Below are 27,427 nucleotides of genomic sequence, written 5' to 3'. Positions count from 1 at the left end.
GCAGAGGTCACTCTTGATCCTGGCTTTGCGTGTGTTTTGTGTCCAGCCTCTCTGCATTACACTGGCTTCTCCCTCCCAGCACACAGATGCCTCAGCATAACAATGCTGACCATGCTCGCAAATCAGGTCCTTCCTGCAGAAAGCTATAGCATTGTTCACAAAGGGTATCTGGTCAAATATTGTCTTGTGTGACAGTAATTTCCTTGAGTTTTCACTGATCTGATGGTGCATATTCAGACACTGCCTTTCAATAATAATGAGACGATGACATATCATATGAATGTATGAAACGATTCTAATATGTATGTCAACTACACAGCAACTACACAGACTTTGTTTAATTAAATAACTTTGGTTAAGAAATGTCAGATACAGTTGCATGCAAAAGCACCCCTTGGTCAAATAGCATATTTTAAAATTTTTCTGAATGAAAATTAGTGAATACATCCTCTATGGGAAACACACTTCTGCACATTTAAATCCACAATTTCTGTTTATTTGCTGAGTTTAACATACTGGAAAAATAGAACACAACATGTGGCTTGTGTAAAAATGTTTTTCTCTGTTGCACATTCCTCAGGCTCACAGGTCTTTAGAGACTCCATTTCCCAGAATCCTCAGGGGATCGCATGATTCTCAGCTCTCCATGTTGCTCCAATCACCGTTCTTCGTCACCTGAGTACTAACTGGTTACACCTTTTCTAATATAAGTAGTTTAGTATAAAACCTCGGTTTTTAGTCTAGTTCGATGCGCGGTGTTGCTTCTTGTTCAAGATCTGCTGAGTGGTCTTTCTTCTACTTATTGTGATTTTCCGGTTTTTGACTCTGTTTGCTATTTTAACTTCTGCCCTTTTTTCCTTTGCCCTTTGGACTTTGTTCGTCTGGTTATGTTTGTCTTTTTGTGTTTCTTGTCTTTATTGGATTTATCCTTGCCTGTTTTTTTACCACGATTTTGGATTATGACTCAAAACATTAAAACCTCACTCTCTTTTTTAACCATGAAGTTATTCTGCCACGGTACATTCTCCCAATATGGTAACATTGTGCACTAAAATCTGCAGAAAAATTAATAAGAAAACTGAGATAGCATTGATAATTTAATTATAATAAATTAATATCCATCATATTTCAAAAGTGGAGATCAAATCTCAAGGCAGATAATGTAATAAAAAACAAAGACAAACAAAGACCTGGATGCAATTTACGCTGGTTCAAAGATGTTTTGGAGATATATTTATGTAAAAGATTTGGGAGATGTCGTCGCTTGACACTTGTTGTTGTTTACATCAGAGACTTTTGACTTTGGGTGTTTATTAACAATGTTAGCCTCGTAACTCCAGAGATAAACTAAAGAAATAAAATTGGACACCAAAACCTGCCGGAGTGGAAAATTGTGAGTTTCGTTTTTCACTATTATTTCAAAGCGCTAGTTTGGGGGAAAACATGGATGACATTGTTATCAAGAAAAGAAAAAAAAAACAAATCAGCTTTTTTTTGGCTGATTAACTACATTTAGGGTATGGGTACAATTTTTCGACTATTGCTTTAACAGGCTGTATGATGTGATCATGACAGCTGGGTGCTTTTATAGATAGGTTGTGTAATGTCTTGTGTAAGTCCATTCTTATCTAAGTACATGTGCACATACACATGTAAACCTAAACAGAAGTGTTAGTGTTACATGAAGAGAGAAAGAAATCTGTTACCAGGACAGTTGGGGGGGGGGGGGGGGGGGGGTGTTAAGTAATCAGATAACTGCATGCATTTCAATCTGACTTTGTAATGTGTTTTAGATGACCTCTGATGCTTGGTTCTAAATGAGTGTATCACATGTTAAGGGTCTGCACAGATAAAGGCATAAGCTGTGTCTCTAAAACCCTATAGGTCTATAGAGTAATGTGCCGAATAAGCATGCATCTATGGAACAGTACATTCTTCTAGGCAGCTTTCTCTAATGCTGTTCTTACATAACAACGCACATCAGCATTCAGGGCTCATGCTGAAACTGACATTGATAATTCTAAAACAAATGCATTCTGTTAAGGTGCCAAACTATGCTGTATCATCTGCTGACACATCAGCTTCACAGTTGCTCTTTTCTCTTCTCATGCCATTGCTTCTCCTTGATCTTTCAGATGGCACTGAGGAGGCGAGGGAGTAGGGAAACCTTCAAAGACAAGAAATCTCTTACTCAGGTTTGTGTTTTCAAAAGTCACATATACACAACATACATACTGGTGAAATGTCACTGATAACTAAAACATTCTTCACTGTATAAACCTGATTGGTTATAATAATGCAAAGCTATTGAATGCCAGTGGGAAACTATGTCTATCAGAGCTAGGCCTTCAATTTAGGATACAAATGTCAAAACTTGATCAAAATGAAAAGAAGAAAAACCCGCCTCTATGATAATGCTAATGTCTGCTAGCTTCTCTAAAGAATTGTAGTAGTTTGTTACCACTAAGCTATCGCCTTTTTACATGAGCACTTTTTGGCAGTTCTAGATTAACAACAGACATCTTCTAAAAGACATTGACTGTATTTAAAGTTTGTGACAGACATATTAGCTCTGGTGTAGAGCTGCCGACACAGTTTTCCGTTTTCCCATTGATTAGGACGGCACTTCTATTTGCAGTCAGTAATAAATCTAGGACATACAGAAGGCCCATAAATTGGTCCTGCCTGTTGGAAATCCAAATGTGATTGGTTAATTTCTCTGAACTTTTAAAGTATTAACCAGTATTAGAGCTCACTTAGCTACATCTACCTAGATGTACCAGAAACACAATTCCTCTTTGCCTTATTTTCCACTAACAGTGTTTCAAGAAACCAAAGGAGTACAGTAATACTGGCAGAGTATAAATGCAAGCATGATTCTATTGAATAAAAATTGCATTCTTTAATTCCCTGAAATCATTAGGCCTTCTCTAAAGGGCTAGAAGGCCCTAAGAGTTCTCCTGTGCCCAATGACCACTGGGATAGGTTCAAGTTCCCCCCATGACCCAGAAGCATAAGTGGCTTAGAAAATGTGTGTGTATTTTGTTACTGTCAATGAAATGTTTTGACAATTTGTTATTGTAAGGATTCATCATAGATTATTTTAAGTTGGATATAAGTTGCTAATGACCTGACAGAATATGTACAAATGGTTGGCTGATAATAAAACTGACATAATGAAAAGCCCCTTTGCTCCAATCCTTCTCCACAGGAGGACAGTGCAGACCTACGCTGTCAGCTGCAGTTTGCTAAAGAAGAATCAGCCTTGATGCGCAAGAAGATGGCCAAGCTGGGCCGGGAAAAGGACGAGCTGGAGCAGGAGCTCCAGAAGTACAAGTCTGTGTACGGGGATGTAGATAGCCCCCTACCACTGGCTGAGGTGACAGGTGGTGGGCCGCACAGCACACGGGAAGCTGAGCTGCGATTGCGGCTCAGGCTGGTGGAGGAGGAGGCCAACATCCTGGGGCGCAAGATCGTGGAGCTGGAGGTGGAGAACCGCGGCCTGCGGGCTGAGAATGAGGACCTGCGTTCACAATACGAGCGCGACTGCTTCGGCCGCGAGCCCTTTTCCAGCGTACCTACATCTCCGTATGGCACTGATGGAGCACTGGAGTCAGCCAGTGAACTGCGGCGCCACCTGCAGTTTGTGGAAGAGGAGGCTGAGCTGCTGCGGCGTTCCATCTCTGAGATTGAGGACCATAACAGGCAGCTTACTACTGAGCTCAACCGTTTTAAGTTTGGGCCCGGGCAAGGTGATGGTGAGGCTGAGGGCGGAGGCACCTTAGGTCTCTTGAAGCCTGGAAATGGAGGTAATGGTGGTAATGGGGCGAGCATCCCACCAAGTGGTGCTGGTCTCCTGCAGGAGGAGCTGAAAGCCGCCCGTCTGCAGATTGATGAACTGAGTGGGAAGGTGATGAAGCTGCAGTACGAGAACCGTGTACTAATCTCCAACGTACAGCGTTACGATCTGGCTGCCCACTTGGGCTTGCGCTCTGGGAGCCCTAGGGATAGCGATGCTGAGAGCAGGGAAGCTGAAGATGAGGAGGCAGGACGGCTCCTCCTACTTCACCCCAAACGGGAGGGTCCTGTGGGTGGCGAGAGTGACACTGAGGACCCATTCGAGAAGACAACTACTTCTGGGTTTGGGAGTGGTGGGAAAGCGTCAGATGTCTGCGAGGTAGGAGGGGCGGAGCTGGCGCAGCGGAGACGGGAGGATCGGGAGATGCTCATTGGTATTAAAAGGGAGGCAGAGCGGCTGGGAAAAACAGTGGAGCGGCTCATTGCGGACACAAACAGTCTGATCTGCGAGGGGCGCCTGGTCGTGACAGGAGCAGATTCTGTCGGGGTAGGTACAGATAAGGTAATGAGAGATTTATAACAGTTCACTATTTCAGTTTAGCATACAAACATTACTGTACAGTGCTTTGGTCTAGTTGTTTTGGCTCATGCATCACATACTTTCTGTTGTTGTTTCTATTGTCATATGTGAACAAAACCAGACATTTACCCAGTCAGACAGTGGAAAAATATAAGCATTGGCCATTAGTCTTTTCTCAATACATCCTAGACACTGGAGGCAGATTTAATAATGTTTTGGGCCATCCCTAACTCTGTTTTGTTGTTAAAAAATAGCTGTCACAATTTTGTTGCTACACTTTTTTGCTTTTGCCTTTGAGATTACAGTAATCTACAATAATCAAGTAGTGATATATTGTGGAACGAGGCTGTTATACAAGAAGCATGTGAACCAAATGTATGATTATATCGCACTTGTCAAATGTTTAACTTTTGTTAAACACAAATTCACTCAGTAGAGTGTCAATCATTAGTGCCTCTCTTAGTAAATCTGCCGCTTAGTCTTGGTTTCCAGGCCAGGGATTTAGCCTAGTTATGAACTACAGCATTCTGAATGGATATTCTCCATTGTAGTCCAGGACAATACTTTAAAGGAAGTGATTAATTTCCCAGCATTCCTTGAAATATTTTTATTTTTTCTTTCATATAATTGTGTGCATTAATATTCAAGTGTTTGCTAACAGAAGTTAGCTAGTGGAACATTTGCCTACATCTTTACGTGTTGTACAACATAATGTAGCAAATTGGAGGGCCCTCCCACAGCTGGGTTTGTACAAACACATGTGAGCTGTACATAAGGAATACAGGGGAGCAAGACAAAAACAATAATCAGTTGTAAAGTATTGAGATTTTATAATACAGCACTATTACTGTAAATTATAATGAATTAAACTGAAATATTTTACTGCGTAAGGAAAGGACCATGGTATTTTCATCAATATGCTATCTTGCTTGAAACATGTTATTTTCTCTTCCAGACTGCTGGGGAAGGTTACGAGTTCAGGGGTGACGGAGACACTGCTGAACCCAAGCCCGACTCTCAGGTGCTGGATGCCATCAATACCCGCATGCGGGCATTCCGGGCAGAACTCCATTCGTTTGTGGAGAAAGTGGACCACTTGGGTGAGGGTCTGAAAGAACGCACTGATGACCTTTCACCCATGCCCAACCTCACAGAGTCCAGCAGCTTCCTGTCCACTGTCACCTCCATGTCTCGCGACTCGCCCATCGGCACTCTGGGAAGAGACCTGGTGACGGACTTCCAGGTAAGTCATACATCATGCTGTCTTTCGTCTTCTCCCCAGCCTTGCAGTGTCTGCTGTCACATGCTACCTTAGACATGAATACGTCCACCTGCTGCTTACTTTCTGAGCCTGATATCTACCAGTGAGAATGACTAAGTGGTTAAATCTTAATCTCTGTATCAACCAAATTGCTCAATCAAAACTAGAGATGGGCACGAGTAATTGACTAACAAGTACTTGTAACATAAACGTCTATTCCACTGGTAAAATACTACTGAGAATTCATGAAATGATTTTGCATTGAGACTCAAATAGTCTTGCATGGCCAGAGATGTGATCTCATGATTAGAGTACACGTCTAGAGATAACTATAAATTAATCTGGCTTAAAAGAAGATAGAAACATAGGTTTATTTTGGTGGGAACAGACTGAGTTAGACATTTCTAAACCAAACTAAATCTCATGAAGGCAGAGCTAAAAGTAGGTGTGCTTGTTTTCCACTGTAACATAATGAAATAACCTAATGAAAATAAAAATGCAACATAACCTTGATCACCTCCCACTGTCTAGTCTGCAGGTGAAGTACACCACTTTGTTTTCGAGGCAGCAGACATAAAGGTGTGGCCAGTTTTTTGAGGTAATGACTCCAGAGCACTTTTTACTTTTGTACCACCTGAAGGGAGCCGACTGACTCGATCAGCTACATCAGACAATGGGGTTTCACACAATCTCAGGGTTTGTGCACGCAACAAGCCATGGACCAGCAGTGAAGCATGAGTCTATGGGATGCACATTTGAGACAAATCCCTTGAAAAATTTGATTTTGGCTTTTTAATAGAATGTCCCATTTCTCCTTAAATGGCACACCGAATATATTCATGCAATGCCAGAATGTAAGTACTACTCTATTTAACGTGGAACAGAAAATTTTAACAACACGCTGGAAAATAAGAAGCTATTTTCAGCCTGGTAGAAATGAAAATGTGGAGAAACATTAGGACCATTTTTGCGAGGCCTGCAGGACTAGTTTTAAAGCAATATAGATATAGAGTCTTATCTATATATATATTTTTTTTTTTATTTTTTTTTATTTTACTATTTTGCCCAATAAAAATCTGATTTACTTTGGTTGTTAAAAATGGTTCTTATTAAATGAAGAATAAGATATCCTAGAATAATAAGCCACTTTTAAATGGCAAAATAGTTAGTTAAGTCTCTAAGATGGTTGTTTTTCATAATAAATAAAAAAAACTTAACATACACCAAAACAGTCAGAAACTTCAGTTTGTCATTTCTGCCAAATATGGTAAGATTTTATAAATTTTTTCATTTGACCAGGTACATGAACTAACAGCCTGACACTAACAAGGTGTCAAAGATCAGTTTCGTCTTAAACAAGAGTACACTTAAGAACAGACGATAAAAGTTATGAATAGCTGTACGTTTCCTCTGCTATTCATAGTTATGGCAACCAGAGTACATGCAATGTGGACAGATTTGTCCACTATGTTTACAAAATCTTATTTCACTTGCTAGTAAGGTGTATTTGTTTGTTTATTGAATACCTAAAACATGCACCTGACTAAAGAAATTTGGTGGTGGGTTTTAGAGGAAAAGTCTGTGGGTAAAGCCTTTTTAGTGGCAGATTTTGCCACCATCCACCTCCAAAACTTGAACAGGTCGTCTCCATATGTATATTCCTATTACAAGATCACATCTTGCCCCTGCAAAGCTAAAGACCAAATAAAAAACATGTCTCATGTCTGAAAAACATTTTTATCTCATATCTGATTCGCTGAGTTACAACAGAATCCATAGCATGAAATGTGTCTCTAGTCTACCTGTTTTGTAATCACGCAAAAATCTCAAACTTTTAAAGATAGGATCCGTGACAGTCTCAGTCTTTCTCAAATGGACACATGCACATGCAGCTTCAGAAACGCTGCATAGTCAGTCACAACATAGTGGCAATGTTTCCATTGAAGTAAAAAACATTCACCTGTAAAAGTAAGTTAACTTATACTTGACCAGGTAACTAATATGACTATCATAAAAGAAAATTAACTAACTGTACCTGTAACTGTAAAATTTCAAATAGCAATACCAGATATCACTGTATTACTGCTATGACATGTCATATAGCTGCAAGCCAGCTAAGGTTACCATGAAATTACTGGAAAGTATCTCTGTGGATTTATCAACCTCTGTCAGGGACTTTCATCATAGATGTTCCATCCTCTTTGAGAGTCTGCCAGAAACATTTCCGTTGTGTTGTGTCTCACTTCTATTGGGCTGTGACTGGCTGTGCAGCTCAGGTATAGTTTTGTTGATGAAAGTGTTTTCTGAATTTGCATCAAATTCATGAACTTGCAACACATCTTTAATTGTACCGTACATTTTTGGCACTGTGTACGGAATACTTGTGACTAGATACCATGTAGCTTAGTCAGTGTTAAAATTTGTTCATTTTCCTTTTGTTTTTTTGTTTTTTTCACCTACTGAAGAACAACAACAAAAACTCAGCTCTGTTTCTGTTATTCTGTTATTAATGCTGTAAATGAAGCACAATATAAGTTTCACATGCATGCCAGGCTGTTTCTAAATTAAATAAATAAGTTACTCTTAATAATAAGTTACTCTTGTTTGTTGGAGTACTTAATCACAAAATTACTCAATGCCCATCATGTACCAAAATTATACAACAGGACTCATTACTACCATGGCTTACATGTACACCTGCACCTTGATGTACATTCAGGTGAAACTATGTTAAAAATTTCTCATCAAGTTTAATACACTAGGTAATGCTACAATAATCAGTGTGTGATTTTTCACTGTTTCAGTTGTGTTCATGGTATGAAGAAGAGAAGTTAGTTAGTTGGGTGTAGATATATGTAATGGCATGTCTAAGCATGCATATCATGTACAGACTGACAGTCCGCAGTGCAGCTCCATTGCTTCTGTATGCTTCAGTCATGGACATTTGGCTTTTACACCCCATATGTTCTGTTGTTTTCACTTTAAAAATGGGAAAATCTGTTATTTTGTGCTTGCATTGGAAGATAACCAAACATTTATTCAGTCACTCATAGAAGGATTAGTCCATCCTTAAGTATATGTGGGATATTAGATGTTAGCATTTTGGTCAAAATGACTGTTATTTTACCTTGAAGACTTGATATTTATGATATACCTCACTTATAAAGAGCAATTTATTAGTGCAGCACAGAATGTCAGTGTGATAGTCTTATAATAATAAATGTCTTAAGACAATATACAGTAGTATGCAAAGGTTTGGGTGCCCCAGGTTAATTTGTGTGTTTGTTGTTGGTTTTCTGAGTGAAAATAAAAGTTCAAACATCCTCTACAGAAAATACATTTGTACATTTTAATGCATAGTTACTGCTGATTTGCAAAAAATTGAATTAATTGCTGGGGCTGTAGAGGAGGACAACAAATGTGGCCTTTACAAAAATAAAAAAATTGTTACTTTTCCCAAGATAGTTAAATAAATAGGAATTGTAGGAATTAAATTGAATATTTAAGTTTAAGCCTTATTTGAGTTAGTTCTCTGTAGAGGATGTGTGCTTATTTTCACTAAGAAAATGAAGACACATATTGTCTGGCTGATGGTTTTTCAAACTTATGCATACGACTGTACACGCAAACCCACTGGATTACTAGAGTTAGAGGTGTGTGGAGGTTTTGTAGGCCTTTATACATCCAAAGTGCTTCACAATTGGCCAGATAACCACACTGTTACACTCATATATAGTTCCATACACCACCCAGCTCAGCCAAAGACCCATCCTGCCACCCCTCCAACCTGCCCCCTACACCCTGAACCAGTTTCCCACAATCATACCCACACACACCTGTACCCACACCTGCGTCCACATTTGCCCTCCTCCATTTCTACCCTTATGTCCACTGTCTTACTCACTCGTAGCTGCTTGCTGAACTGCTGTGTCAGGGTCAGAGTACAGGATGAAAGAAAAGCCATTGTTGTCTGCATGGCTTCATAAGTCTGTTGCAGCGAGTGAGTGGTGCACGAGACCCTTTTAAAAGCAAAGCTTTTATGCCATGACAGGCACAGCTTGACTCTGCATGATAGCTGATTTTGATTCAAAACCTCAATGAAGTCAAGCTTGCTATTAAAACTTTGAGTGGTAACTCCAGTCCGCACTTGTGCTATGATTTCCTTCCATCTTTGATGTGCAGTTGTTAAAGGGGGATTTTTTTATTCAGAGTGGTGTGTTGTAGAGATGTTTTGTTGAGACACATGCCGATAGGAACCAGGCGTCTAAAGTGCCTCTAAAAGATACATCATAAAAGGTTATTACACATAATGGTTGCGAATTAGGCCTGGGTGATTAATTGAAATTTGTTTTCAGCTACGATTTTGGCTTACAACAATTACAAAGACACAATAATCGAGATAAAAAGATTATTGAGCTGCAATCTGTTTTGCAATGATGCTCTCGTTTTGTCTTGTGTTGTAAATCCAGTGCACCCCTTTCCTTTACAGTAGTGCACCCATTGTGAATAAATGTGTTAAATAATTGCGATCTCAATATTGACCAAAATAATTGTGATTATCATTTTTGCCATTATCTTGCAGCCCTATTATGTATAATGAAAAAGGATGAAAAAGTTGTATTTGCATTGTAGTCATCATGATTCCTGGTTCCTGTTACTACTGTGAAGAAAATCAGTCTTTAAATTCCTCTACAGTAAATCATTTCACATTAGACCACTCTGAATGAGTTTGTACAATTTAATCTCACTGACGAAATTTAGAAAAATAGGTGGAATTCCCCTTTAAGACTGCAAAAAGCACAAATTCAACAAAAAGCAATTCATTATTTCCATTCTGTTCATTTTAGTGAGAATGTAAAGGAACATTTCACTCAAATTGCTAACTACAACTATGAGTGCCCTGATTAAGTACTTATTTTGTCTAAGAAACTGGACTGAACCAAGAGACGTATAAAACTGGTCCATTTATGGTTTTGTTTACATGCATGCTAGCAGGCTATGTTCAGACTGCCAGCCTAAATTCAATTTTGACATATCTAGATTGTATCCAGATTGGTTTTTGATAGTCTGGACAGCTGAAAAAACACAAAATCAGATTTTTGCTAATTGAATCTGAACCGCATTTGGGGGAATTTCACAGTGTATTTTGCAACACTAACAGCGACAAACAACGACAATGTCAAATCCAGAGTGATGGAAGTGCTGGAATTCAAGAAGAGTGCCAGAGATTCTTACTTATGCCAGGAAATTCTAAAGAGTTTGGAGGGCAAAATGATGCACTTCCATCTCTCCTCATCCATGTCACCAGCATAGCTACAAAGTTGTGCCTTCTTCGTTACCACTGCAACCCATGCAGATAGATTGGTGATGTCTTGGCACACAAATCCGATCTGATCAATCTCAGTTGTCTCAAAAGATCTGATTTGAGAAGCAAATCCAGTTTGCTTGTGGTCTGAACAAGGCAATACAGTCCCAGTAGCATCAGCCTGGGCTGCTTGTCAGGCTGAGCTGAGGTCTAAGTACTATTTGGATGGGATTCATCTTACGTGGGGAGGTGGGATATATTAGTGAAATTTCTCAGCATTTTTATTACCATTTAAATCCGCCATGTCAACCTTTTTTACAGGTTACACAACGTCATGTCAGTAAAGATTCTGGCGGCCTTTATCTACTTTAAAAAAAATAGTTTTTTACTACCATTCTCTGTGGCTCATATCTAGCTCATATGTATTGTCCTACCTCAAGTGTACAGTTTCAAACATTAAAAGCCATTGACTATAAATTCCCGAGCTAATGACACACTGCAATTGCTTAAGACATCTGTGTGGATGGTCAGGGTTTAAAAAATTACAATACAAAATTATAAAATGTTTGGACATGGTTTGTACATATAAGCCTTTTTTCTGGTGGATCTTTGTTGGGAGTTTCCTGCAGAGGAGTTCACTCTTCATACATCAGAGTAGCTAATTCTGCTGTGACTAACATTTCCGCAGCCATTGTTGGACACTGGGGTTTTAGCCCATTAAAAGTTAAGTTTAGAACTAATTGGTGTGCCACATGCAGCTATTGACTTACTTGGCTCTTCTTTTTACGTGAAATGGTCACATAGATCTCTGAAACTGCACGTCATTCTGTAGTTCACCACATGCCCATATTGGCAACTCCTGGTCTATGCTGGTTTTCTCTATGATAAACATGAATGGGATTTTTACAAATTGCTCTGTGGTACACAAAAAGGTTCCAAACCTGAAATTTTAGTCATACATGCATTTTTCAACTGAATGTCACTGGACTCACTGACTAACAAGGTTGGTAAAGAGTTAAAATTTAAACATTGCTGCATCCATGCTAGTCGCGAAGTAACACTCCAGTGAAATGGCATTGCATGAAAATCTACTATTAAACACTATTATATAATAACACCAGATACTCCTAATGTGCTTTATTACTGCCAAAACAGCTTAACTACACTTGGCAAAGCTTGCTAGCTTGTGTGGGGTATTTTTGTTCAGTTGTCTGTCTTGTGATGTCAGTTCAGTGTGCAGCAGTGTTAGCTTGCATGTAGCATCAAAAATCCCCTTTTCATTTTACCATAAGTCAGGCCTAGAGTTTCTAAATTGGGCATGACACCAGATACAGAGTGGTAACAAAGCTTAAGTGGTCCATAGCAGTTTGAAAATCGCAAAATACTCAAAAGTTTAAGGTGGAGCTTAAATGTACTCGCTAACACAGCGCCATCAAGGCCCCCCCCAAACTCTTTTTTGGTATGATGACAATGCATAAATTGAGTAGCCTCTCTCATCGCTGTAATTTCCAACAAGATTTTGCAACAAGATTTCTCATTCAGTGTGAGTCAGTCATAAACATTACAGAGCAGCTGAGGTAAAATTGCTCTACCCCACAGCTTCAGTCCCGTCTGAATAGTACTTAAGATCTTATTCTGACCATAACAATTTAATCATGCTGCTTACATGATTCCAGCTTAGTTAGACGAGTCAGACTAATAATGAATCATTGGTGTGCATGTAAATATACTTACAGCTATTTTTGTGATAAACCATTATGGGATCTGTCTGTTATGTTTCAGAGTTCTTATCACTGATACACACAGCTGCTTTGCTTGTAGCTTCTTACCTGTTCTCTGCTTTGTGCTTCTGCAGAAAAAACAACAATTTACTTGTTGGACAAAAAAAATTAAAGCTTTCATATTATTCAACCTGAAGTTTTTTGTTCTGGAAATGCAAACATTCATGCTTCAAATTTCTGATGGTGTCACATTTTGTTCATTGGTGGAACCCATTGGTGAAGCTGGGTGGATAATGCTATTGGACACAACACTTAAATCAAATTAAATCAAGCACAAAGGCATGGCCTGTACATCATACATTAAGATGGAGTCAGATACAGATCACTGGCAACCAATAAAGGCCTTTGACAAATGCTTAAGACTTTTGACTTAATAGCTACATCTCACTTGCACGCTGCTTCCACAGCATGGCCAAGGAGCGCACACACATACACATACACACACACACAGGCAAGCAACACGTGCGTGCATGCCTTTAGCGCTTAGCTTAGCATCACTGCACAGTTTTTGGTTGTTGGTTTTTTAGACTCATGTATCCCTCATTGCATGCGCTTCATAACAAAGGTTTTGCATTCTTTTTTCCCCTCCCTTGCCCCTTTTCTCCCTCTCTTTCTTTCTCTTTCCTCTCTCTCTCCTCTCTCTTCGTCTGTCTCTCTCTCTCTCCCTCGTTCTATTTCTGTGTTTCCTTCAGATGTTTCAGCCCATGATTCTGTTCATCCTCATACTCGTCCTCTTCTCATCACTCTCCTATTCCATTATCTTTAAGTTGGTTTTCCTTTTTGCGCTTTTCTTTGTCTTGTAGCCCGCTCTGCCTCTGTTTCTGTCTCTGCCATGGTTTTACTCCATCACCATCTCTTTTTTTAAACTGTGTGTGTTGATCAGTTCCATTTCTTTTACTGTTTTTTTACACATTAAGTTTCGCCTTTACTGCCCCACCCCTTTTTAAATTCCGTGTCTTCTCGTGCGTCGTTTCCGTTTTGTCGTTCACCGATCGACTCCATGCATCTCCTTCCCCTCGTTACCCCCCCCCCCCCCCCTTCTCCACCCCCACCCCCTCACTCCTGACCCCATCCACCCCTTTCCTCCCTACCTGTCCCCCCTCCCTCACTCACAGTCCGGGCGGAGGCAGGAGCTGGAGTGGTCCCTAGGCCGGCAGACTGGCCCGGAGGCCCCAGGGCCCGCCGCACCCAGGGGAGCCCCCGCACTCAGTAGATACGCCAGGCCCCACAGTGTCAGACCCGAGGTCAGTGCCTCGTCCAGCCTTCAGATAGCTCTGATGCCTTTCAATCATGTATTTGACTTCAGTAGTGCTGCTATGAATTTCCGAAAATGAGGTTTTTTAGGCCATTATAACTTAAATATGCTAAATTCAGAACAGCGCCAAGGAGCAAAGAAGTCTTCTGAGAGCAATATAGAGTGTTGTTGTCTTTGCTCCAAATTTCAAGATAGAGATGAGAACTGAGTGGTGTCTATTAAGTGTAACTCTACCTTATTCTCTAATGCATCTTTATAAAAAGGAAAAGAGAGTGAAATTATAGAACACACAATGCATTTGGGTCATTAAATTGAGAAAATTATCTTAGGGTCTTGTTGTATTATGGTCTTGTTAAATGTATGCTGGAAAAAGCCCCCAAAAGGAAGATGTTGTGCACTATTATGCAGTATATTTGATATTACCGAATGAAGCAAATGCAAAGTAGTTAAGCAGTTTAATGTTAGAAAAGATGCAAAACGAAAAAAAACAAAACAGTTTAGGTTTAAAAAGAAAAAAAAGGAAAAAGAAAACACAACAGGCTGCTATGCAGTACTGGCGGTCACACAATCTCACATCATCGTCCATGGTGCACTTTCTGTTTGTAAAGGTCACTCCACTCACAGCCACTGCTCTTAATTTAAGGTCGCTTTGATTTCTCATTACTTGTATTCATTTGCCACTCATTCACCACAGGCATTTTGGGCTAGCTTGTACTATGTTTTATATGTACCACTCATGGTTCTGGTATCTGAAAAGGCTTTTGTTACGTTGATAACTCAAAATTACCACAAAGTGTGTGGTACTGTGTGTTAAATCTGCATTTATTAAATCTGTTTCAGCAATTTCATAAAAAGTCCATGATTTGCATTTAAAAGAACACTGCCACATTAAACACTGAAAGGTTTCTACTTAGCCAGTGCTGAAATAATAAGTGCACTTGGTATAACCCCTTAAATGGCCAGGGCCCATTTTATTACACGCTTACCTAGTCAGATATCTAGTCAGATTGCTTCCCATTGTCTTCACAGACAGCTAGATAGATAGCATTTTAGCTTAAACAAAAATGGCTGTGACTCTTTACTTAGATAGACATCAATCATTCTCGCTCCCTAAATATAATGGTGGTTTACTCAGCTCAGTGTTCTTGTCAAATTTTTATGTAAAAAAACTGCAAGCTAAGTAGCCTGCTAGCAGTTACCAGTGAATCCTCATTATCCTAGTTATACAACAACGTTTTGTGGAATCAGAGAATGCCTGTGTTTTGTTTAGTTTAAAAATAAAAGAGTAGCATGTTTATGGATGTTTATCCATTGTGGACAAGCTATAGAGTGGTAGTTTGAGCTGACAGTAAGAGCCAAGTGCTAGCCTGAGAACTGTGTTTTCACTGTTTCTGTACACTGTTTTCTAAGTATATAAAGTAAAGCTGAGTTATAGAGGAGAACCTCAAGCCCAAGCTGTGAACCCCTCATCTCACATTGGTGTCAGAAGTGGGATAAACACAGTTCTCAGGCTCTTACTGTTAGCTTGCTCTAGCCCCAACCATCAGAACAAAAATCCACAATGAATACACTTATAATAAATGCAGCAGAACAAACCTAAAATTAGCATGCACAAACATTTATGAACAGGTTTGACACCATGACACTAGTGCTAAGATAAGAATTACTTAATTTGAAACACCAGCCAGAGGTGAGTGCTAGGTAGCATGCTAATGTACCAGTACTTTCAGTATGCCAAGAACTATAAAAAGACCTCAACACAAGTGAATTCCTGAATAAATTATTTATGGCTATAAAATTGTAAATCAAATGATATCTATACACTTTAATGAAAATTGCTACATCTCCTGCATCTCCATGCTAGAAAAATGTAACAAGTAAAACATGATACACTGAGTGAAATAACATACATTTAAAGATGAAACATTGCTTCAGTATGCCATTCAGTATGACTCAAATTTGAGATGAAAACTTGCATTGCATTGTATTGTGGTAGTAACAAATGCTGCTTATGATTCAAATTTGACCAAAAAAAATAATCATTTTTAATGTTTGATGATATAATATAGTGTATAGTATGTATATTGAGGCATAACAGCACATCTGTTGCCTTGAAAACTTAAGAAAAAACATAGTTAGCACCAGTTAGCACCAAGTGCAGTTGTATCCACCTGCAGAGCCACAGCACCACAACTTTATCATGGACACTTTCAGACCTACACTTTCAGCTTCCTACACCTCCGTTTAGGAACCGCAGTCACACTTTTAGCATGCCTGAGTGTGGGAGTAAACAACGGATTGAATATTTACGACATTACCCTGATTAGATGAGAAAAAACATTTGAACAGAGAAACTGTTTGTATTTATAATAACACCTTTAGTTCGTTCAGTACTAAAGTATATTTTGGTCCTAGGCTACTATTAAGCGAGCACAGTTTTAAATCACCACTGTTCACACAGCCAGTCTCCCAGCTCGACCGCGTCACTATCTTCCTTTATTTCATAATCACTAGGCTGAATCCCAAAGGCTCTCTACTCCCTACGCAGTGCACTAGGTAGGTCTTAAAGTAATGATGCTGGCACCCAAACAGTGCATAATATGTCTGACAAAGAGCCATTCAAGATTCAGCCACAAGTGCCCAATTCCTCTCGTGATATATACTGCACTATTTTTGTGCAGGAGTCCAAAGTACAAAACTCACATACGGCACTATGCAAGGGGTAAGGAGCCATTTGGGACCCAGCCATAGTGTTTAAGGGCTTCTAAAAGCTGAGAGCTGAGATTGTGGGTCTGAGAGCGCAGTACTGTGGCTCTGCAGTTAGACCCTTCACACCAAGTGTGCTGTAGCCTACATATTAATGCTTCTCATATGTATTTGCCTGAACTCATAGAAAGGGACATTAAGTCTGTCTGAAATTCTTCCTCAGAAGAAAGAAAGAGAATTAAATCTGTTTCTGTGGAAGGCAAAATCAAAGCTTGTTTCATGGCTGTAGGATTCGACTGGCGTGTCGAATTAGCTCTCCTGCATTTCTGTCTGTTTGCGTCTGACATTGAGGATCCTGAGAGGATGTTATTAGGACACCAGCTCCCCAAAGAGCAGCTGCTGAGAATCAGGCCACTGCTTACTTCACAGTTAAATTCATTTTAAAGGAGGAAAACTGATTGTGCAAATTTTGGCAATAAGTAGATAGTGCAAGTTTAATGAATGTGTTGGAGATACAGAGAATAGAAATGGCTAGAAACAGTAGCACCGCTAGCCTAGCTGGTTAGAAGAGGAATGTTTCACTGACAAATCTGCTCAGTTTACCCCTTTTCTCAAATGTAGATGACTGGGTAAGGCGTGTTTGGTGTCCAAAGTTTGCTTCTTTAGTTTTTGAACTGGAGTTATGAGGCTAATGTAGCTAAAAAGTAATGGAGGTTTGTCACTCAAAATCTCTTTTGTTTTCATGTAGTGTTAGCCTCTTAGCTCCACTGCTAAACTAACAAAAGTAAGGGGAAAATTCATTTGAGGAAAGGGGAAAATCCGCTTTTAGCCAATAGTCAATATTACTTATGCTGATATTAGCAATGTAGGCTTTTCAGAACAGCATGTCCCCATATAGCAAGCGGATAACAGCAAAGTTGTTGGTTAAGCAGAGTATTAGACAAAGCTACTTTTCATCGCATGTTTTCCACTCACAGTCCAGTTAACTTATTTTCCTTCATTTGAGATGTAAATTGGTTTAGTAAAGAATTTTAAGAGCAATATCACAAAATCAGTTATGCAGCTGTAACTATTCCAGCACAGTGTCAGCAACATTTTCAACAAAACAATTTTCATGATTTTTTTTCAACAGTTTGTAATCTTAGTTTAAATTTGCATTTAAAATCTGTGTGTGGAGGTTAACTTGTTAGACCTTGTGTGCAGGACAACAATCTGGGTGGTCCGAAGATGGACCAGCATTGGCGTATAGTCAGTAGGTCCTTATTAAGCCAGTGGACTGATACATGCTGGCTATCTGTGTCTCGCTAGAAAACAGTCAGCCTAGTTAGTTAGAGCCTTAATGGTTTAACTTGGTTAATAGTGCTAACATTAGCTAAAACACGATTATGACTGAAAATTCTTGGCAAACATTAATGGCAGACCACTACAACAACAATATGATGTTAGACTAATAGATTATAGACTGTTAAAGACAGTAATGATAAGATGGCATTTGCTCACAAGAAGAGGATGAAGTTTAGGTTGTAAAAATATCTTATATCATGTTAGAACATATTCTGAGATATATGTTCTGTAATGGGTTCAGCTGCGGGAATCGAGCCTGCCAGATGTGGGGACCCCTGCCAGGGAAATGCAGTTCTGCCTGGACCCGGAAAGGAGACTGAGATCTGGACAGGAGGAGAGAGATAGTCTGTCCTCCTCCATCACTCAGGTAGGAAAAACTGTCTGCATGGCTGCGTATTCCACAGCTTCCATTAGGTCATCCACAGCCCACTAGCTGTTAATTGCAGTGGGCTTATGTTCAGCTGAACGTCTGCTTTATCTACAGATCCCAGTCTAGATACAGTAACTGCAAGCCTTCAGGTATGGAAATAGATGTGAAGTGATTTAAGCGATTTCAAACTAACCGCAAGCACATGATATTATCAGTAAGCTGCGTATATCTAAGCTTACGCTATGTAAAATCCAACACTACACTGTTCCTATTAAGATATGAACAGGAGTGCATATCAAGAGTGAACATACATCTACAGATATTCCAAGCATAATGTATTCAAGTAAAAACATGTTGAGCACTGAAATATTAATCCAAGAGGTTTTAATTCTTATATTTTTTAAGTTGCCTATATGAAATGTATTTTGAGACACTACACTACAAGATTTTAATGTTCATTGATCTTATGGAGATTATGCTATTTTTAACATCCAGCTTTGTCCTAGCTGTGCTTCTTACAGTATGTAAACCACATAATAAATATAATATTTTTTTGCCCCCCTTTTTTACAGTGTGATAAATGATTAATGAGGTTTTATATATACCATCTCAAAGTAAGAGTGCTGGGCCTTTCACGTTTGCCATATTCACTGATCTGAGACTCTATGGCTGTAAAGTATAAGTTGAGTGAGTTGTTGTTCTGATGGTGTTTGAAATCACAAATTTGTGATTAGACATAGATGCCTAAACCACAGAGATTAATAAAGCACTAAATGAACTTTGGGTACAAGAGATCTCTTACCGTAAATGCATGCAAAAAAAAACAAGCTTAAACTTTTCTCGGTTTTAAATGCTAATCACCTCATTGACCTGGCCTGTAACACACTCACATGTGTTTAGCTGGCTGAAGCTACTCCAGTGGGAAAATTTAAACAAAAAGCTGGCAAATAGGAACCCAACTTTAACCTCATCATATCCATTTCAGTAATGAAAACCATTTTACCTGAAATATATTACATATTTGGCTCCAATTTTGCTGTAAACTCGCTGTGTGAACATGAGCTTTAATTAATGTGGTTTGTTGTCAAAGCTTCGAGGAGTCATTTCTGTTAGCATGTTAGCATCCGAGTGCTAATCTTAGCTCAGTTTACACTGCGCTAGCTCCATGACCTTCAATTTTGGCAGGGACTGAAAATCAAAATAAGATGCAGAACTGCAAAAGCAATGCCAGACCTTTTAGCCTTATCAGTCTGTTTAAAAACCTATCCGTGAAGTATTAGGACTGGTTTGTTGTGTTGGCTGTACTGGTTGTGTGGGCTCTGGTTATTTTAGTGGCTGTGCTGACCTGAGGTGCCAGAATCCAACTGCTGGTGGAAAAGGAAAGTTTGAACAAGAAGCTGGCAAAAAAGAAGCTGAATACAGCTTAATCGAGACCTGAAAGACATGAAAGGGATAAGGAGATTGCTCTGTTTCTGTTTGACTGTTATGAGTAACATTAATTAAATTTTTAGCTATTTCACGGAATCAGTTGTTCAGTATGTTTGTGATTAGCTTTACAGTAGCAATCGTAGTGAGTTTGCTAACCTACAGCCCAGCTAATGTTAGCTACGCTACTTGCTGTGTTGTTGTTGTTCGCTCTATTATATCATGGCGTTTGTCCAAACAACATTTGTGAAGGGTTTTATGGCCACAAAGATCTGAAAAGTGTTGTTTGCCCTGGCAATGCGCAACCTGAATTTGGGGCCAGAGCTTCTGAAGGAGCACTGAAGGGAGGGTGTATTTGTTTTGCGAGTGAGATTCGCTTCTGTGCCTTTAATTGTGGCATCCAGCCCTGCCCTTGATCGATATTGGCTAACAGCAGATTGTGCTGAAAGGCAGTCGGCGGTCAGTATCGGCCTCAAAAACACTGAATGCTCCATGTCTATTTTGTAGGTAGTTATTGACTGTAATACTGTTATATAAAAAAACATATTAAATATTTCACTTGTACTCATAACCATTTAAAATATTTTTTATTATGATACACAGAATAGTTTCTGCAATTCAGTGCCTAATTTATGGGATTTCATCTAATTATTTTCTGAATTTTTTATTTATTTATTTGCTCAGTTCATGATTTAAGCTGCTGTTGATTTTTCTTTTGAGGAAAAAAATCATAACATTAGCAACAGTAATGATTATGTGACTGGGGCTTCCTCTTCAAGGGCATATTAGATCACTTTAAATAGGAGGGTTTATGACAGTCAATCTGTAGCATTGATTGGTTTTATGACCAGTGACAAATTAACATAGCTTATAAGAAAATTAATACTCATGCACTCTTTTTTGATGATGCCGAGCAATGAAGTGGAAGCCCACGACAAGGTAGAGGCTCTAGGCAATTGCCTATTCTGCCTATAACTGGCGCCAGCCCTGTTCAGATCCATAATAACAAGGTCACAGGTTCAGATTTTTTCATTGTGCAGCACAGAGATAAGATCAGATGTCAGTGATCTACATGGTCCTGCTCTATGGCTGTATTTTGCCTTTGAACTTTTCAAAGCAGATCCTGAAACAGTAGTGAGAGGATAATATGACTGATTTCACACTTTTGGGTGAGTGTGTAAGGAACTCCTTAGAGCCAGGTGCTTAATGATAAACTGGACCTGCTTAACAGTAAACACATTGTCCTATATAGATTTAGGGCTGAAGAATTTAGGGGAGTTAAGGTTAGGGTTAGGGTTCGTTTAACCATAGACTCATATGTATTACGCCACATAATGTTGTCATATATGCCTTTGCGTGTTATTTATGTTTGCTGTGGGTAAAAGTCGTTAATCTCTGTGTATATAAAGAAAGCACAAGATAGACTCAGCTTAAAAGAGTAGATTTCACCAACGCCTCTTTCACCTCTTGTCCCCATTAGTACAGACTTGAATTGAAATCAAAAAGCATTTTCTTTCTGTTATGTGCCATCTTTACGAGAGAAATACGATATCCAGGAGGGTCTCAAAGCTAGCTGAGCATTTTTGTTCAATGATGGTACGGGTTGTAAAATGTTATCTTAAATATTATTGGTTAATTTTACCTTTCCATGCCCACAGATGCACGGTTCAGAAGACATTTTAGAGGCAGGCAAAAGTCATTATATCTTGACATGGATTTTGTCTTTTAAATGATATAATATGATGGATCATTCTTAATATGGCCAAGGACAGAAACAAACAAGGTGAAAAGGGTTATCTTGATTCCTGGTTGACTTTTACCTGAATTGCATTTTCCAATTCCCTGCATGATGAAAATCGTGTTCTGTTCATTTGCTTTATACAGACTATGTTTTTACTAGGGGTGAATCCATACTATTGTTTTTAGGTTGGGCACAATTTTAAATTCTGGTTTTCAAGATTCTATTGGACTCAATTAAGTACTGCACATATAAACCAATGATTTATATTATGCCTAGTATGCTGTTTGTTCTTTGTGTCAGTAGTGTCATGGTATGGACTCTCCAAAATGTCTGAAGGTGCCCTGTGGTATTTGGCACCAAGATGCTAGCAGCAGAACTTTTAAGTCTGCTTTAATTTGACTCCTTTTCTCTTTTTCTCTCTGCAGGATGAGGAGAGGAGACGCTTAGAGGCACGGCGGGGCCTGGAGCTGCAGGGGCTGCAGTCGCACGAGCTAGCATGGCCTCAGGAAAGAGCTCTCCTGCAGCAGGAAGTACGTCTGTTCCGGCAGAACACCATAATCGTTTACACGAAGCTTCGCTACATCCTCATGCATTGGAGGCTCGGCCGCAGGACCGACATTGCTGAGGAGGGGGCGCATGCTGAGGTGAAGCTCAGTGCAGAAACAAAACCGCATGTCTGCTCGAACCAGAGTGGTTTCCACAGTGATGATAGTAAAAGCCACATTGTGAAGAGGTTAAAGTCCACAGTGGGAGTTCACATAAACAGTGCATTAGGGCTTGTATACAATGTAGAAGTGAATGTGGCTTAAGCCACTGTTATGTATGAGCCAATGGCCCAGAAAGATGTGGCCAGTGGTACAGTGATTTCTATGATAGGGAATTTGATGGCCTTAACAGCTTCACAGTACTTAAATATAATTTCTCAAAGAAAATTGGGATTATTAATTCATTAAGATCTTATCAGAGTCGTTCAGAGTGTGTAAAATGGTTAATTATAGGGACACTTATCAAATCAGAATTTTTCACAGAAGGGGTAATAGAAACCTTTAAAAGCCCCCTTACAGAAACTTAGGGCTTGAATTTGTTATGAATATGCTGCTTGATGCCTAATGAGACATTGTTTTACCATTGTTATGAAAGTTGTGGGCTAAAACATATTTTTTTTAATGTGCAGTGATGGCAGAGAGGTACATACAGGGCACTGTAAGGCAAAGAAAACTTTGTTTTATTATCCCTATTTTACCATTATCAGAATTACATATTAAAACTCAGAAGATGTGTAGGTTACAGGTGGTTTTGGATAGTTAATAGAATAGCCATATTAGTGCTCTAGCCACCTTAAAGAATTCTGCATCGGTAAGTTACATTACAATGAACCATTTTACATTAAGCCACTCTGAATGACTTTGTTTACATCTCACTGATTGAATATGTAGATATTTTGAAAAAATTGACTGAAATTCCACTTTCAAGAGATGATGAAACTATGCAAATGCTAAAATGAATGCTGATGCAAAGCCAATGTTTAACTTTGGAAAGACTTCCCATGTCATTTCTTTTAAAATGCACTGATATAATCTTCACTCAGTCAGGTCAGTTTGTACTTGATTAGATCATATAATGAACAATCAACATTTTCTTTTTGCACATCTTGCATGATATTCTAATTTCACAGCCTGTCGAGTCCGACAGCTGCTGTGATCCTCAGTAAACAAATGTTCATTTCTCACATCCCTGTAAAGCAAATCAATAATCTTTGGAGTCATTCACCTAGAAGGGTAGTCACTGAATTGAACTGCAGCAGTCGTATACCTCAAAGTGATTTATTTAATGGCTGCATGAAGCATGAAAACAGACCACACTGATTATTATGAACAGTCTCACTTATTGACATTTATCTAGAGAACACTGAAGACATATTTGTCTTAGGCAATATATGCCACAGCTATTAAGAATTTGTACAGTTTATAAACCATTTGTATAGTCTTTATAGTTGAGTATTGTATTCATAAGGCTACATGACACCTGCAGAAGACCTTCATGACAACTGACACAGACCTGCACAAACATTTATAAATACTTATTCCAATATGTGTACTTTGTCATAAAGGTTGCATTTGTCAGTTTTAATGTCAAGTTAACATACCATCTGTCAGGTGACATTTTTTCAGTCATTAGATTGTCATTTCAGGGATGACAGCACATTGTGACATTTTACTTTGTAATTCAGTGAAATAATGCTTATGATGTGACATAGCTTGCCAAGTCAGAATGTCTGAACAAAAGTAAGGACTTCACAGTGGCAAAAATGAGTAACATTTCCAAGTACACATATACTACGATGTCATAACATCATGCTACAGCCTATTGTTGACAGTAGTGCAGTCATCGCCCAAAATATTCCAATGCTAACACCCTGTGGTGATACAAAACAGTAGCAAGACTGTATACACATCAACCAGAATGCTGGTTTCACATAAATCCAACCAATACTGCAAAATCCTTCACCATAAAACATGTCAACTTGTGAAAAGCACAATTTTTGCCTAATGAAGACAACATAACCGAGCAAAAATCAGACAGCTGTGATGTAAAAAGACAAAAAAACAACACAGCAACCTTAAAAAACCTAAACCTAATAATCCTAGACTAAAGTATATTGGCACAGCATCTAGGTAGGCCCAGACTTAGCCAGGCCTACTCGTGGCTATGCTTGTGGTACATAGCCTCTTAAACTCCTTGGAATCACCAATGGTTCTAAAATGTACTTCATTATATTCTTCATAACTTTGATATTTCATAAGCTACATTCAAAAGGTGGGTGTCATATGAGAGCTGCAACCGTCAAATAGATGGGTAATGTAATTTTAAACCCTTATAATAGAAGTAGCTGAACTGACAATTTTTTGACTACTGAAAGTTGACGAAAATAAAATGATACAAAGAGCATGTAAGATCTTTGGCTTTCAGCAGTAAATTGTAAGCATATAGCAATACATGTATGATCATAAAACACATTTTCTATTTAGTTGAGAGGAGCTCTTACAAAAAAATAAAAGTAATAAATAAATAAAATAAAAGTTTGCATTTATTTCATGCAGTTACTGAATAATTTGCCTTATGATTTGGTCATGTAAATTAGATAGAAAAACCAAAATATACCCTGGAGAATCTTCTTCTTATTTCGGCTGCTCCCTTTAGGGGTCGCCACAGCGGATCATCTGCCTCCATCTTGCCCTATCTACTGCCTCCTCTACTTTTACACCAACCATCTCCATGTCCACCTTTACTACATCCATAAACCTTCTCTGAGGTCTACCTCTTCTCCTTCTACCCGGCAGCTCCATCTCCAACATTCTTTGACCAATATATCCACTATTCCTCCTCCACACATGTCCAAACCATCTCAACCTGGCCTCTCTGGCTTTATCTCCAAACTGCTCTACCTTCACTGTCCCACTGATCTGCTCATTTCTAATCTTGTCCATCCTTGTCACTCCCAACGAAAATCTCAGCATCTTCATCTCCGCCACCTCCAGCTCAGCCTCCTGTCTTTTAGACAGAGCCACAGTCTCCAAACCATACATCATAGCAGGATGCACTTGTAAACCTTCCTTTTCACTCTTGCTGCTATCCTTCTGTCACACATCAGCCCTGACACCCGTCTCCTCCCACTCCATCCTGCCTGCACCCTCTTCTTCACCTCTTTTCTACACTGTCCATTGCTCTGGATGGTTGATTCAAGATATTTGAAGTCATCCACCTTTACTACCTCTACTCCTTGCATATTCACCTTTCCACCTGCCTCCCTCTCATTCACACACATGTATTCTGTCTTGTCTCTACTGACTGTCATTCCTCTCCTCTCCAGTGCAAACCTCCACCTCTCCAGATTCTCTTCAAGCTGCTCTCTACTCTCACCACAAATTACAATGTCATCTGCAAACATGGTCCATGGAGCCTCCTGCCTGACCTCATCTGTCAACCTTTCCATCACCACTGCAAACAAGAAGGGGCTCAAAGCTGATCCTTGATGTAACCCTACCTTCACCTTGAAACCATTTGTCACTCCAACTGCACACCTCACCACTGTCTCACTATCCTCATACATGTCCTGCACCACCCTAACATACTTTTCAGCTACACCTGACTTCCTCATACAGTACCACAGTTCCTCTCTTGGCACCTTATCATATACCTTCTCTAGATCCACAAAGACACAATGTAGCTCGTTCTGACCTTCTCTGTACTTCTCTACCAACACTCTCAATGCAAAAATTGTATCTGTGGTACTCTTTCTGGGCATGAAACCAAACTGCTGCTCACTGATCTGAACCTCTCGCCTTAGCCTTGCTTCAACAACACTTTCCCATACCTTCATGGTGTGGCTCATCAACTTTATACCTCTGTAGTTACTGCAACTCTGCACATCACCCTTGTTCTTAAAAATGGGGACCAGTACACTACTTCTCCACTCATCAGGCATCCTCTCACTCTCCAGGATTTTGTTAAACAACCTGGTTAAAAAGTCCACTGCCTTCTCTCCTAAACATCTCCATACCTCCACAGGTATGTCATCTGGACCAGCTGCCTTTCCATTCTTCATCCTTTTTAAAGCTGCCCTCACTTCCACCTTACTAATTCTCTGCACTTCCTGATCCACTATCTCTCCCCCCGTTGTCCTCCTCTCTCTCTCTCTCGTTTTTCTCATTCATTAGTTCTTCAAAGTACTCCTTCCATCTACTCATCACTCTCTGTTCACTCACTAGTACATTTCCCTCTCTATCCTTTATCAGCCTAACCTGCTGTACATCCTTTCCAGCTCTATCTCTCTATTTACCCAAACGATACAAGTCCTTTACTCCTTCTTTACTGTCCAGCCTCTCATACAGCTCATCATAGGCCTGAGCCTTTGCCTTTGCCACCATTCTTTTCGCTATGCGACTAGCCTTACAGTACTCCTGCCTACTTCCTTCATCTCTCTGGTTATCCCACTTTTTCTTAGCTGCCTTCTTCTTCTGAATACTCTCCTGGACTTCCTCATTCCACCACCAACTTTCCTTGTCTTCTTTCCTCTGATCAGACGAAACACCCAACACATTTTTGCCAGTTTCTCTCACCACCTTAGCTGTAGTTTCCCAGTCCTCAGGTAGCCCCTCACTGCCCCCAAAGGCCTGTTGCAGTTTTTCCCTGAACTGCCTGCAACCATCCTTCTCCTTCAGCTTCCACCATATAATCTTTGGTTCTGTCTTCACTCTCTTCCTCTTCTTTCTTTCTAATCTCATTCTACAGACAACCACCCTATGCTGCCTTGCTACACTTTCCCCTGGTACCACTTTACAATCTCCAATCTCCTTTAGGTGGCATCTCCTGCTAAGGATATAATCCACCTGTGTGCACCTCCCTCCACTCTTGTATGTCACTCTGTGTTCTTCCCTCTTCTGAAAATATGTGTTCACCACAGCCATTTCCATTCTCTTTGCAAAATCTACAACAATCTGACCTTCCGCATTTCTGTCTTTCACACCATACATACCCAGCACCTCTTCATCCCCTCTGTTCCCTTCACCAACATGTCCATTGAAGTCTGCACCAATCACTAATCTCTCCTGTCTAGGGACACCATCTACCACTTCATCCATCTTACTCCAAAATTCCTCTTTCTCATCTAACTGACAACCAACCTGTGGTGCATATGAACTGACCACATTGAAAATTACACCATCAACCTCCAACTTCAGGCTCATGATCCTGTTTGACACTCTTTTTACACCCAGAACACTTTTCACAAGCTGTTCCTTTAGGATTATCCCTACTCCATTTCTCTTCCTCTCTACACCATGATAGAACAGTTTGAATCC

The 27,427-nt window shown here is 39.6% G+C and overlaps 1 protein-coding gene across 4 annotated transcripts in view; it reads left to right on the top strand.

The window, feature by feature from the left end:
* The window catches only part of LOC108442432 (microtubule cross-linking factor 1), a 117,258-nt gene that overhangs the window by 55,193 nt on the left and 34,638 nt on the right, over positions 1-27,427 (top strand). For 3 of the 4 annotated variants that reach the window (XR_005129055.1, XM_017722459.2, XM_037530835.1), the window contains exons 4-9: positions 2,136-2,195; positions 3,212-4,345; positions 5,334-5,621; positions 13,841-13,969; positions 18,272-18,397; positions 21,992-22,210. Coding sequence is in view for 3 of the 4 variants with exons in the window: in XM_017722459.2 (XP_017577948.2) it covers positions 2,136-2,195; positions 3,212-4,345; positions 5,334-5,621; positions 13,841-13,969; positions 18,272-18,397; positions 21,992-22,210 (1,956 nt within the window). In the remaining variant the exon portion in view is untranslated. The remainder of the gene's footprint in view (positions 1-2,135; positions 2,196-3,211; positions 4,346-5,333; positions 5,622-13,840; positions 13,970-18,271; positions 18,398-21,991; positions 22,211-27,427) is intronic. The other variant, XM_037530834.1, reaches the window with a different exon arrangement.

This window comes from Pygocentrus nattereri, chromosome 19 (assembly GCF_015220715.1).
Source record: "Pygocentrus nattereri isolate fPygNat1 chromosome 19, fPygNat1.pri, whole genome shotgun sequence".
Lineage (NCBI taxonomy): Eukaryota > Metazoa > Chordata > Actinopteri > Characiformes > Serrasalmidae > Pygocentrus > Pygocentrus nattereri.
This window is presented reverse-complemented; position numbering and strand designations above follow the sequence as displayed.